Here is a 13,590-nt window from a genome sequence, read left to right as displayed (position 1 = left end):
TGATGGCCTTGAGTTTGACATCTTTGTTCTAAATTACCTCTCTCCATGTAAATCTCAATGTAAAATAGTTTTTTGTGTGCCCTTTGACTAGCAACAAGTCATGTACTATTCTTCTCACCTAAAGTCAGCTGGAAGAGGCTTCAGATCTTCCATGATCCCGATAGGAAATCTAAATATTGCAAAATGGATACATCGGAGCAGCATCTACACTACAATGACAACGACAACATTGATTTACAGGTAAAAGATTTTATTTGGAATTTCTGACATTTGACATCAAATCTCAACATTTAAGTAGATTACTCTCATCATACTGTAACAATGGCAGGAACAATAAATACACACTGAAATACAAAAAGACAAAATTGCAACTTCCAAAAATGGAAGGAAATGTAGAACTGTGCAGTGCTTTTTTTCAGCAGGCTTTAAAATACACCTCTTACATGCATCTGTACTGACTATGTACGAGTAATAAATCAGCCATTTTTCAATAATGTACCACCATACATTACTATTCCCATTGTGTTGTGAGATCCGTCGATAAATTCTCCATCAAAGCCAATGGGATTTTATTGCACTTTTAAGAACCCTATTAAGGAGAAGGCTTGTGGCTAATGCCAAAGCCTGCTCCTTCCTATTGTTCTTAGTCAAGTTAATGAAGCACTTATATAAATCAAGATCTCTACGGTAGGGAACAACAGGTAATGGAAAAAAAAATAGATATGTTACCGTACACATAGTAAACTAGGGTCAGGCCGCCTTGGACAGGCACAAAACATTCACAGTTTCTCTCTACATTATTACAAAGACACCTTGAATATAGCTTGTTTGGAGTGTTAATGGGAAAACATTCTCATTGTGAAAAATATTGATATATATTGTTAAGACCTCTTATTGCTGGTTGAATCACATGTTCCAGATCAGGAAAATTATATAGAAACATGACTGCTTAGAAATGAGGGATTATGGGATGTATTGGCATTCAATAAATATGTTTCATTAAATCTATGTTTATATATTCATGTCCATATAGATGTATATACACACACACACAATACACACTGGGCAATATTAACTTACTTTATATGCTGCATATTACAAAGGGTAAACAGTAAATCTCTGGTGTTTTAAATAGAATTTAAAATGTACATATTCAGAATAGGAGATTTAAGTTCACGAGGACATGGTACATTTGGTCCAAAGTAAAGATATGATTTAGGAGAAGAATACATCCATCTGCCATTATCTGAACCGCTTATCCTCACTTGGGTCGTACTGTAGATATGACGTAAGTCTCTGTCATTTTTCTTGACCCGACTTTCCATTCGTGCAATAGAGCATTAAGATGAAATCAGATTGCATAATGAACTTTGCGACCATTTCAGTTTGAACATACAATGGAATGAAGGCATCACCCCGAACGGCTTAGTGTGCCCCTGTCAAAAGTCGAGTGGACTAGAACCGGAAAAATTTGACTCTTGCAGGCGCCGTCCCAATTGCTTTTTTAAACATCAGGCACTTCTCTTCGTCACATCAGGAGCTGTGAGGTCCCGTCACCCGTGGGTGAGCTTTTATGATCCTGATGTGCATCAGTACTTGGCACACCTATTTCGATGCTAGAGGCAGAAGTGTAGGGCCAGTGATGTAATATGAGTCCATCTCAGCACATGAGTCATGGAGGGAAGATCTTTCAAGATTTGACTCTCAGTAGGGCCCTCATAGGCGCGGTTCCGTGTGGTTCCGCAGTCAAAACAAAACTCAAGTCAGAGCTGATACGGGTATTCACAGAAAGGAATGCTCTGCAGGAGGCCCGTAGGAAAATCCTGGAAATGCCCCCGCTGCTTCTTTGATACTGCTGGTCACGCTGAAGGTGTCATTGGACAAAGATGAGGACACGGGCAGGTGGGTGAACTCGGGGTCGAAGTGGCGGAGGTCCGTGGGGCCACTCTGCAAAAAAAAAAAAAAAAAATCAAGGAAGGACAAAAATGTCATTAATATTTAGAGCTTGGTAGTATATTCAACCAAAACAAAATATGAACATCTCATGTAGCCTCAATGAAAAAGTGCAGTATCAGTCAAAAGTTTGGAAACACGTTTAACTTTGCACGGTCTCACACACATTAAGAGGCCACGATATTCAAGCAGTTATCGCTTGAGATTGCACAGCTGTGAAGTGAAAGTCATTCTAGGTCATCAAGGTGAGAAAAGACGTGTGAGATAATGCCGATAAGACTATTACAGCAGAATGTGCCTTTGGCAGGTTACCAAATAATTCCGTAGAATTCCTCATACTGTTGGTGATTTGAGGATGCAAAATGCAGGAATTTTTCAAAACATTGAATTTCAGGGTGTTTTCAGTAACTCCCCTCAGCGTTTTTAAAAGAAAACATGATTTTAAAGTGATAAAACCCGATGATGTCAAGATTATTTTTTCTAAGTGCTATGTTTTTTTTGTGGAGCATGATGTCATTGAACACTTCGCCCGTTATAGTAGGACCCTTTCTAAATAGGTCACAAATTAGTTGAGACAATCTACAGCGCCTCTGCTGGTTTTGGTCAAGTTTTGTAATAGCTGTTATCTTGGTTTCTTTAAGCTAGGGTTTATTTTAGTAAGCTGAATTTTTGATGAAGTAAATGGGTTCCTATGCGAATCCAAACTTGAAGTCTTAACTTCAAAAACAGTTGTCAAACAATTATGGGTCAAAAAAGGACAGATGCAATAAATGGTTCAGTTTGACCAAAATTTCTGGGTTTTCTACCAAACAAGACAATTTTGAGGTTACTTTGTACAAATTGAAAAAAAAAATCTTAGGTCGGTTCCTTTTTGAACCATATTTGGGTTGTTTTTGACCTAACAGTTTTTACAATGCTAAGTTGAACCTACCACAGATGGAATGAATGGCGGAGTGATTTTCTTGGCCATCAGGTCATCCCAGTTGATAGGTGAGAAGAAGGAATGGTACTTCAGTTCGAGCTAGAAAAAGACATATACCTATAATCAATATGCATATTAAGCATGCTCCATGTCAAATACAATTTGTGTACTTACAAAATCATCCTTCACCCCGAGCCTCTTGGTACGATCCTTCTGCAGGAGGCCCTCCAGCAGCTCCCTCCCGGAGTTTGACACGTTGGGTTTGAGTACAGGAGCCTTGTGCAGGATATTGTTGTACATCTCAGCTGTGTTGCGACTGTAGAAGGGAGGCTGCGCAAATTCAGAGTGACACATTTAGCTGAAGTAAAAAAAAAAAAAAAATGGGCGAAATGCCGTAATGTCACGGTTTCAACTTACAAGTCCATAGAGCATTTCATAGAGCACAGATCCCAGACACCACCAGTCAACTGTGCGGTCATAGGCCTGCTTTTGGAGAACCTCTGGAGCTAAATACTAGAAAGATAGAATGCAAGAGTCATTTCAGCTGGCACTACTCAATGCATTATAGAAACCGTTGGATCAAAAAATAACTCTAAATGAGGCCAAAAAAAGGGCTGATCCAAATTTTTCGGTTATGTACTTAACCCACATTTTTGGGTTATTGGATAAACCTTGAAAAGTTGGGATGGATGAAGAACCCACCATTATTTATTTAACCCAACTTAATGGTTTGAATGTTGAATTAAATTGGGTTAGAAATTGAATGACACAACTTTTGGGGTAAAACAAATAACTGAGTTGAGCGGAGTTGGTCCCATTTTTATACAATCTGAGTTATTTTTTTACCCCAACTCTTCGAGTATAAAAAAGTTGGTTAAAATTGCACTTAAACAGTTGGGTGTAAAATAACCCAAATTGGATCAAAACAGAGTAAACAAACACTCTAAAAACATTTGGGCCAGAAATAACTTAAATATGGGCCGCAAAAGGACTGACACAATATTTAGGTTAAATTGACTCAACTTTCTACGTTGTTTTATACAAAGCAACAACATTTTAAAGGTTGTCCTATACAGAATGACCTGTTCTGGGGGTTTGCTTGGTGTAAAACCCATAAAGTTGGGTCAAAATGATCCAAATATTGGTATTCATAATTGGGTCATTTTTAGTTTTTGGAGTGAACTTTTCAGCTTAAACGAATAACTTAAAAAGTTGTATTGATCCTCTTTTGACCTGATTTGTGTTATTTTTGACTTGGTTTGGAGTGTTTAGACTTTGTTTGTACCTCAGGTGTCCCACAGAAAGTTGTTGTTGTGCCATTGGGTTCAAGTCCTTCTTTGCAGAGCCCAAAGTCAGTCAAGACGATGTGGCCTTGGGAGTCTAAAAGGATGTTCTCAGGCTTGAGGTCCCTGTCAGTTAAAAAAGGAAACGAGAGATTCCCAGCTCAGGGAAAGGCAGTCTCACCGCTGTTCACCAGGGGGCGCCATAGAGCTTTTGGTTACCTGTATACAATATGCAGTGAGTGGAGGTAGCCCAGTGCACTTGCAATTTCCGCGGTGTAAAACCTGGCCCGGGGTTCCAAGAAGATCCTTTCTCTTTGGAGATGGTAGAAGAGCTAAAAGGACAAACATTGTTAACATCTTTGAAAAGCATTTTCTTCGGTGGTGCATTTCAAGGTCACTGATCGCTTACCTCTCCACCATTAACATAGTCGAGGACAAAGTAAAGCTTGTCGGTAGTCTGGAAGGAGTAATGGAGCCCCACTAGGAAAGGATGCTTGATATTCTTCATGAGAACGCTGCGTTCAGCCATGATATGCTTTTGCTGAACAGGAGGGGAAAGCATTATTTATTTTCAGAATTTACTTTGACAAAAATGTATATGATGAGATCATTGAAAATGTACTGTACCTCTTTCTTCTTAAGTATAATTTTTTTCTGGAGCACTTTGACAGCATAGTATTTGGTGGACTCCTTGTGTCGTGCTAGCAGAACCTGCATCAGAGCGAATGCAAGTTAGTCTTGCTACAAAAGGAAAATAAGTAGGAAAAAGACAGCGCAAAAGAAAATTACCTTTCCAAAGCTGCCTCTGCCGATGATCTTGAGGTAGTCAAAATCACACGGTTTGATCCTGCAGAGACAAGTACAATTTTTTAAGACAATTTTCATTTTAATATTAATTTTGGGAGAAAAAAAAGTGTGGGTACTTACTGAGTGTCTTCAGCAAGTGAACTTTGCGAATCTAAAAACTTCTGAAAGACAAGAATTCGGAAACATACTGTAAATGCACTTCAATATTTCCCCATAAATTTAATAAAACATTGAGTCATCCATATCTGCTTACCCTTCTATCAGCAAGATTATTTTCACCCTCTTCATTCTGATTCTCATCAATCTTCAGGAAGTTGTTGACTTCAACACTGAAATAAAAGATAAGATGAAATTAACACTTTTAAACTTCCGCTTATGTTTATTTATTTTTAAGATTACAATAATAGTCAAATGGCATTCTTTACATGCCGAATACGCTCTCTTTGCTATAGAGTAAACGGACCATCTGATGCATCCAGACAGGTCAAGTTTACGACAGGTGCCTCGGTATAAACCCGTCTGAGCAAAAGCTTAAGCTGCTGACCCATGACAAGGCAGCTCCGTAGATTCATCCAGTCGCCCTTTGGGACCTTTTGAAGGACCTAGGTACAGCCCTTTGGCATTTTGTACTAAGCTAGACCCAAATCTAAAGACCTCACTAATTTCAGCAAGTGTGATGGTGCAAATCATGTTATGCTTTTAATTTGATAATTGGTTTATCTAGTGGACACCAGGGATTTCTTTTACAGGTGATTAAGCATGTGGGCAAGGCTGTTCCAGGCTCATCATAAAAGGCCTATTCTTACCCTGGCTTCTTGGACCCAGATTAAGCCTTTCACAGAACGTCCAAGCTCAAGTGGCAGATTAGATTGCCCTGTGATCTAAATGGGCTACTGAATAGAAATAAGTACAAAAGCTTGAATGGCTGTAAAAAAAATGCTTCTTGTGCCTATTTTTTAAGATTTCTATTCAAACCCCTATCGATTTTTTGGGGTATTTTTATGGTAATATGTCTACTCACTGTTGGCAGATATGAGGGGTCGACACCAGCTTCTGGATGAAGTCATTCAAACCCATTTTTCTCTCCTTGATGAAAGCTGAAAATGGAAGCAAATGAGCCATATAAGTTCGCAAAGAGCACTCGCAATAAGAACCATCAAATATATATGGATTTCTTTTATAAATAACGTTTTTTTTAGTTAAATGACCTAAAAGAAAAGCTTTAACGTGCAAGACACATCTACAAACTATATTGTAAAATCATAGAAAATAGATTAATATGAAAACCCCCAGCATGGCCTATAAAAGTAGACCTTTAACGCAGATCCGAGTTTGCAATGTGGCAGGTGAGCATGTGAACAATGGACAAAGGCCATTAAGTATACAGTAAACAATAGGGGTCTTATTCTTCGGTGAAAAAGGAAAAGAAACTCAAAGTGCAATAATCCGTTGTGTGCGAGGTCCAAAAATCCTTTTATAGGACAGATTTGCGCAGTTGCGTTGCATTGCATGGAACTCTTAATACTGCGGGCTTATTCGTTACGCAACCTCTTGGGTCACTCATTCAGTCATCGGTGAGGACCAGCAAAGCCCGTTCCATTCAAAAAACTTAAATGGAAAAAGAGCTATTGTTTATCGTGTTAAATGATAGTCATTTGATGGGCGCAATAGCGAGTAAAATTGAACACCGAAAAGCCTAGTAAAAAAAAAATAAAAGCGTACCCTCCTGTCAGGTAAAAGAAGAGCGATGCATTAGTATTAAGCAATACCATAGGCGAAATAAAGCAAATGAATAAAAATAGGTAAAAATAAAAATAAAAAAAAAACATGACGCGGAGTGATTATAATATTTTGGTCGCTCACCGGTAAGAACAGCAACAATTCCCCTCATTTTGCAGTACGTGAGGTCGCATCCCGCTTCTGTGACAGCCATAATGAAACGCCGAGTTAAATAATAGCCACAAAAAAAAAAAAAATCCTCAGTGATAGCCTCAAAATCAGGTATCGTCGACTTGCTTTATTCTAATTACGGCCGTAGAGCCCAACCGTACACTCTCCGCTCTAAACTTGCTGAATGCCGACGCGGGGTAGCCGCTGTATTTATATAAACCACGTGGTACAGCTGGTGACGCCCATTCACGTCAAGACCAGTTGCCGGGACAACAAGCGGGGGCGTGACGTCACGGGATTCCGCTGCACCCATGCTGATGACGACCTCACTGCAGTGGAGGAGGTGTAAGATGTGGGAGTGTTAGGATCTCTTCCTCAATTCTATCAAAGGCAGGTTGAAACCTGACTCCAAGGGAAAAAACGCAAAAAAAAAAAAAAAAATCCCCAATGTGTGACTGTGTAGAGGAGCACTTATTACACAATACACACACAACTATAGTCCGTCACAAAAACGTTTGGGAAAGTCATCTCTGTGAGATTTCAAGAATGATGAAAATGTACCATAACTTTTAATGAGAAACCACGTGAAAAATGTTTTTTACAATCAAATGTTCTTTTCACCACCACTACTCTAAACACGGCGTTCTGATTAATATTGTGGTTGTGGAAAGTGAATTTAAAAGTAGGCAAATATACTATTAAGCATGCTCAAGCAAAATAGTAACTCATATCAAGAACTTTAAGTGGTCCGGTGCAGACGGTGAGATACAGATGACTCCTTCAATAATTTGGGTACCTCAAATAAAAAACACACACACACACACACACACACACACACACACACACACACACACACACAGGTTAATTACACCATGGATTGTAGGATAAGGCACGAGTCTGGCGTTGGGAGCTAGCCGCTAACGTGAGCGCTGACGTCTCATGAAGCGCACGAGACAGCAAGGTGCATTCAAATGCATGTGATTTTCAAAATTCAGGCATAATTTATTTATTTATCATCTATGATCTACTATAGATTTATTTTTCAATGAATTTACTTAATGATCTGCTGATACCAAATTACTGTATATCAGTAATAAAATGACTTGACTGAATTGGAGGAAATGGTGATAAGGGGTGCAGCTATTCAACCATAACTTTTTCTCAGTTATCAATTAATTCCTGTTTGTTATATTCTTCATTGTTTAATTTTAGGCTTGGGTTGAAATAAACAAACTGAAAGCGTATGATGGTATCTCTGTGGCATGGAACATATTGATGGCAGAAACAGGTTTTCTGTCAGAACCTTCCTCTGAATTTGCCATGCAAATTGTCCATTTCCTTTTACGCAAAAAGCAACAAAACAGTGCGTCGTAATACTCCTTTAAAAATGTAATTATGCGTCTATGCACCTCCCTTCGTCTTAGCAAGAGGTCAAGGTGACTTTGCCAAGCCGGCGGAATTATATAAATTCAGAGAAATGAGACATGACGCCATTGCTGCTCTAAGCCGTGGCAACGATCGGTCCATCTGTTGTGGATGTGGTCCACTAACCTTGTAAGTTACATAAGCGTACCATTATGCAAATGGCTATCCTGAGCTTGAGGGGAATGACGGATTTGCATATGAAACTAGCCAGCGACTCGTGTTTTTTTTTTTTTTTTTTTTTTTTTTGCGGTGTGAGTATTGAAAAAAAAATGCTGAAATGTTTCACTCTCAGCCAGTGGAGAATCCCTTTGTTCTTTTTCGATTGTTTTGCATGTGACAGTCACGTCTTCATAAAAGGAAGTGAGACGGCAAAAGGCCAATTCTACTGTACTTGCGTAACGGAAAGAGGAAGTGGTGCTGTTTCTGGCATAAAATAAGACACTTGGAGATGCAGTGGTGCTGAAAGGCTATCTCGCAGAGCAAACACTCAGCTCCCTTTGCACAAAGAAACACATCAGATGGGATATCGTGACACCAATCCTCTTCTAAGCTTTCTCACCTCATTCCGTTGAATTATTTACATAGAATGTCAATGTATGTGCAATGACATATAGTACCGTTTTTTTTTTAAAGCTGATGGTGCGCTTTATAATCCGGTGCGCCTTATATATGGATCAATAATGAGATTGGGATTCATAGATGGGGAATTATCTGATCAAATAAGCTTTACCTGTTTCTTTTGTGTGTTTACATTTGAACAAGGTTGGTCGTATTGACTGAGTTATTATGCTATTGAGAGTTTAGAGTTATTATTTGAGTTATTATTGTTATTACTTTGACTATTACTATATTTTGATTCAAAAAGTTTTAAAATATGTCATTAAGTGAGGGTGCGCCTTATAATCCGGTGCGCCTTATATATGGAAAACGTTTTAAAATGTCATTAATTGAGGGTGCGCCTTATAATCTGGTGCGCCTTATAGTGCAGAAAATATGGTATATCAATCTTTTGTTTCTCGCTTTGCGTTTTATTTGTATCGAACCCTCTTAAAATCGCATGAACCCGCATTTGCCAACTGCTGCATTAGTAAACAGACAACTGCTTTTTCAAAGAATTTAATGTAATGTCAGGATAGGAAGTGAGGAGGAAAAGGTGTCGTTTCGAAATTACAGCACAGTTAAAAACTTAATCCTGGTGTTACTGACTGACGGATAATGTCGACAGCAAGGTGTGGTGCATTAAATTTTGGCAGTGGAACTGGAAAAAAAAAAACTCAATGTTTTGGTGATAGAAACAAAGACAAGCCTTGTTTCCTAACTGTGAAGTGTATCTTGTTGTCTGCCCTGACAAGCCTAAATGTGCTGTTTTGCTGCAATAAGTCACAAAGAACATATCGTCCCCATCAAAATTATTGGAACAGCTGTAGTACTGGAACATTTAAGTCATTAGTTATTATACCGTATACTGTATAATGAAACTGTAAGATGCAAGATTACCTTGCACGCATGAACAATCATGATAAAAATGTAAAAATCCAAAACACAACTTAAACTCAAATTTCAATATATTGAATTATACATGTAATATTGCATGAATAGACATTCAAACATCTTGCACTTTTTGAACATTGGATTTTGTTGACTGTACGGGTCTGATCGCACAGTTTACTCAAACAATAAAAGGTGTTCAATGTCTGCATTGAGTTTTAGACTTTGCTTTGTCTATGCAGACTACATTTACACTTTGAAGTTTAGCCATCATATTAACCAGAAAATTGGAGACAGTTTAATGTCTTGGGCTTTTACCTACTCCAGTTTCTTCTGCAATGGGCACACTAATCTCTAGGGCTCGACCAACAAGGTTTTTTTTTTTTTTTAGGCCGTTTTTTGGCACGGAAAAAAACACAATAATAATACATATTTTGCATTTATGCCTTGGAAAACAGCCAAAAACATTAAAAAATACAAACTCTATGGTTTGACTAGAAGTTATTGAAATGATCTAATGTGATCCTTTGGAAAAAAAAAAGTATTGATCTTTTGCCTTGTATACCATTTTCAATCTACAGTCAAAATAAAAGATTTGACCTCATTCTTTTAAGACACTCCGAGGAGAATGCATCTGGTCAGATGTATCTCCTGTGCTCGTGCTGTCAATTGTCACATGCCACTTTCACAAAATTGGTTCTGTTTTCTGGCTATCCTATTCAGTCTTGTGACCAATGCGTGATAAGTCATTTTCCACTATCACTTCCCGAACGGCAGTTACGGATAATGAGGATCCCCTGCCAGCAGCTCCAGTAAAAGCCCTTGAACTCTCACACCTTTCTTTCTTATCTGAGAGTCGCCTGAGTGATGGTGATGTTGGACATTTTGGAATTTGTGGCAATCCTTGTTTTAGTGAGTGTTACTATGTTGCTTAAACCGCTTCGCTTCTCACGTCCTTGCAAGCCCGCATCGTTGTGAAAACAACCTTCAATAACATTGTCCCTACAAATGAAGATTGCTTGCGTGTTGACAACCCCGATAGAATTGGATTGTGCGCACGTTGCATTGAAATATTATGTAATTTGTTTGGAAATAAGGAAGCACAACTTGAAAAGAGGGATTTAGTGTATTATTTCCCAGTGTTGTGGTTATGAGACAGCAGAAGGTAGAGGAATGAGTCACAGAGGCAAACCCAACTGCATGCTGAGCAGAAGGGCTGCTGGCTAATGACTATGTTGGTAATTTAATAGTCTGTTTGGTTGGCGCAGGAACGATCGCGCGCCTCCGTTTCACGCCCACGCAGTCACGACAGCGATGCACTCAACTCGCCTGCGAAAATTCAGTCCTTTTTGCATTCAGAATCTCACATATTCGACAAACACAAGCTCGAGGTGACGATCCGGCTCAGTCCATTGCCAATTCATTTTTGGAGCCGTGATTGGAATTGAATTATCAGAGCATTGTTGATTCCCATATTGACAGTGGAAAATATTTGATCACATTTGATTGATTTGATCAGACATGCATTATATCACTTTAACACTGAGAGCAAGCTCTGACAGGAAATTTCCAATTGTTGCCTGCTGAGGCCTTATGAATAGACTTACAACCCTTGCCTAATTTTTTAAAAGTCATTTCCGTGGAAACATACCAATGTGGAATACAAATACACTGGTGCGATATGAGAATTGAGTAAGACAATAACACATTCATTGAACTGATCCGTGGGTCCTTAGAAATGGTTTGGTACCAGATTGGTACTGTCAGGCAAGGAGCAGAATTTGGACCCAGAAGAAGACAAGACAGGAAATTGAAGAAATAAAAGTCTTTACATACAGTATCAAAGAAAAACTAGACCTGGTACACAAGCCCTGAAATACTAGAGCTGGAAATCTAGACCCAGAAGAAAACTAAGAAGACAGCTTGACATACTGACATGTCTTTGAGAACCTAAAGCTTAAATACTGTCAGACAGCAATCCTATTGGACACCATGAAGCAAACTAAAGGACCATAGCAACCGCATAGCGAATAATCCATCTAGGAACGCTAGTCGCCATCAGGCACAACAGTAAATTCAGGACCCTATATGATAAAGGTGATAAATGCATATATACATGTACATAAACATGGCATAGCAACTGATGTCACAACATATACTCTGTGATACGCTTCATTTATTGAGATATACTGTAGCAGCTTACCATATTATACTTGTTTATTCATGTATTATTTTCATTTTCTGTTTGTAAATAATTTGGGGGCATTGACTTTAAAATATGATCTGGAAAGTCCACAAAATAGACACTTTTTTCCAAGAAGACAGCTTTGCACATGTTAGTATTTTAAGCTGTATGACGCGGATGATTATGATAGGGAATGACTTTCAGTCCACAGCTGTGCATTTTCAGAAGTTAATCGTTTGACTTTCTCTACAGCTTATTGAGTACAAGGTCATTTCAAGGTGTTTTTAAACCTTTGACCTGTATGATACAGCCAATGTTTCCCACTCACAATCACACAAATCACATTTCAGTGTTCAATTAGCATAAGACCTCTTTTCAACACAAGCACATAATGTCACCAAGCTGCAATACAAACAAAGTAATCTGCAATTTGTCAGCACATTTACAATTCATATATTGTTCGTGCTACCGAACAGCTGCATGATTTGTTTTCCTTGGCCACATCATCCATCTTTGTGTAGCCACAAGGCTGACTTCCCTATCAGGCAAATGATACCTGACAAATGATGACATCATCATGGAATGGTGCCAATTCAGACTTTGAATTATACATCAAAATGATCCTTGTTACAATTTCAGGAGCGTACAAAATGAGATGACAGAGCAAAATGAACAAGAGACTTGTCAATGCGATCGATCCTTGCTTTTACGCAAGTCCCCCAAATCAATCCAGTAAAGTACCCAGACAGGGTAAACATGACTGGGCAAAAAAAAAAAAAAAAAAAGTCGCACGTCTCAAAGTGCGTCATGCTTCGCATTTGTTGCTTAGATGCTAATAATCCAATCACCCAGACAGTAAATCAAAGGTGTTACCTACCTATGATGGATTTCTTGCCAGTCTTCATCTCTTTTCCGGCAAAGTATGAGCTCTTACAATGAATCGGCAATGGTGGAATCTTTGCCTGCAGCAGAGCATCCAGATCCAGATATCTGTAACAACTGCAGCCCGTGTATACACATACACCTCCCCTCTCTATCTGCCTCTTCCTTTCAGTGGCTCTCACTGCGGTGGAAAAGTCCTCTATTTAAAGGCAAAGAACTTTCCTCCAAGCACCACCCTCCTTATTTATTGGTATTATTTTCACCCTGTGTCCTCTTGGACAATGTAACTGAAACCAAAGATCTGTGACACACCTTAGCTATATACCCCTCACTCATCCAAAATCCTTTATCCCGGATCAAAACAAAAAGCAGGTGTCTGGTTACGATCCCACGGGGACCCCGGTCTCCATGAGAAGGAGAGTCACAGGAGGAAGACAGGGAATGGACGCTGAGCTTTTAATTGGCCACAGTTGCACCTGTAATACTCACAGATCATCAGCATCATCTGCCTCCAACTTCTTCACCGCCTCTGAGTTGTTTTTCGAGCAAATGATCCAGTTTACCTGTGTGACGGGCTGATTGCCCCAGGCTGCAGGACACAACAAGTGAGGACAAGTTTGAATGCTGGGTGGTGACGTTAAATCAACATGGAAAAAAACCATAGAAGGCTTGTTCATGAAAACAGATGGCACAAAGCGGCAATGCGGACTCTAATTTGAACGACGGAGCTGAGGGAGTATGAATTATTGCTAGGG

At 39.1% G+C, this 13,590-nt stretch overlaps 1 protein-coding gene across 3 annotated transcripts; it reads right to left on the bottom strand.

Moving 5' to 3' along the window:
- Positions 1-233: 233 nt before the first annotated feature.
- LOC148406423 (serine/threonine-protein kinase Sgk1) lies at positions 234-12,996 on the bottom strand. Of its 3 annotated transcripts, none has more exons than XM_088405243.1 (13): positions 12,831-12,996; positions 5,987-6,062; positions 5,219-5,294; positions 5,086-5,126; positions 4,948-5,005; positions 4,786-4,869; positions 4,568-4,699; positions 4,378-4,490; positions 4,161-4,284; positions 3,293-3,388; positions 3,050-3,205; positions 2,885-2,974; positions 234-1,947 (listed from the first exon to the last, which is right to left on the bottom strand). In XM_088405243.1, exons 1-13 carry the CDS (start codon positions 12,856-12,858, stop codon positions 1,783-1,785), a joined length of 1,239 nt encoding a protein of 412 aa, XP_088261369.1. In that variant the 5' UTR covers positions 12,859-12,996; the 3' UTR covers positions 234-1,782. The 3 variants fall into 3 exon arrangements, with proteins under 3 accessions (XP_088261369.1, XP_088261367.1, XP_088261368.1); XM_088405241.1 differs by lacking the exon at positions 12,831-12,996 and adding an exon at positions 6,829-7,048; XM_088405242.1 differs by lacking the exon at positions 12,831-12,996 and adding an exon at positions 6,829-7,048 and having other exon boundaries at positions 5,086-5,123.
- Between the last annotated feature and the right edge of the window lie 594 nt (positions 12,997-13,590).

Source organism: Hippichthys cyanospilos, chromosome 21, assembly GCF_059441005.1.
Source record: "Hippichthys cyanospilos isolate Australia breed blue-spotted pipefish chromosome 21, RoL_Hcya_1.0, whole genome shotgun sequence".
Lineage (NCBI taxonomy): Eukaryota > Metazoa > Chordata > Actinopteri > Syngnathiformes > Syngnathidae > Hippichthys > Hippichthys cyanospilos.
This window is presented reverse-complemented; position numbering and strand designations above follow the sequence as displayed.

Excerpts from the sequence above, each read along its gene's own strand:
- LOC148406423 (XM_088405241.1), bottom strand. The coding sequence starts at position 6,898 with ATGGCTGTCACAGAAGCGGGATGCGACCTCACGTACTGCAAAATGAGG. Across the intron at positions 5,295-5,986 it reads ACCCCTCATATCTGCCAACA|TGTTGAAGTCAACAACTTCC; the intron begins GTGAGTAGACAT and ends CTTTTATTTCAG. Across the intron at positions 5,006-5,085 it reads TCACTTGCTGAAGACACTCA|GATCAAACCGTGTGATTTTG; the intron begins GTAAGTACCCAC and ends TTGTCTCTGCAG.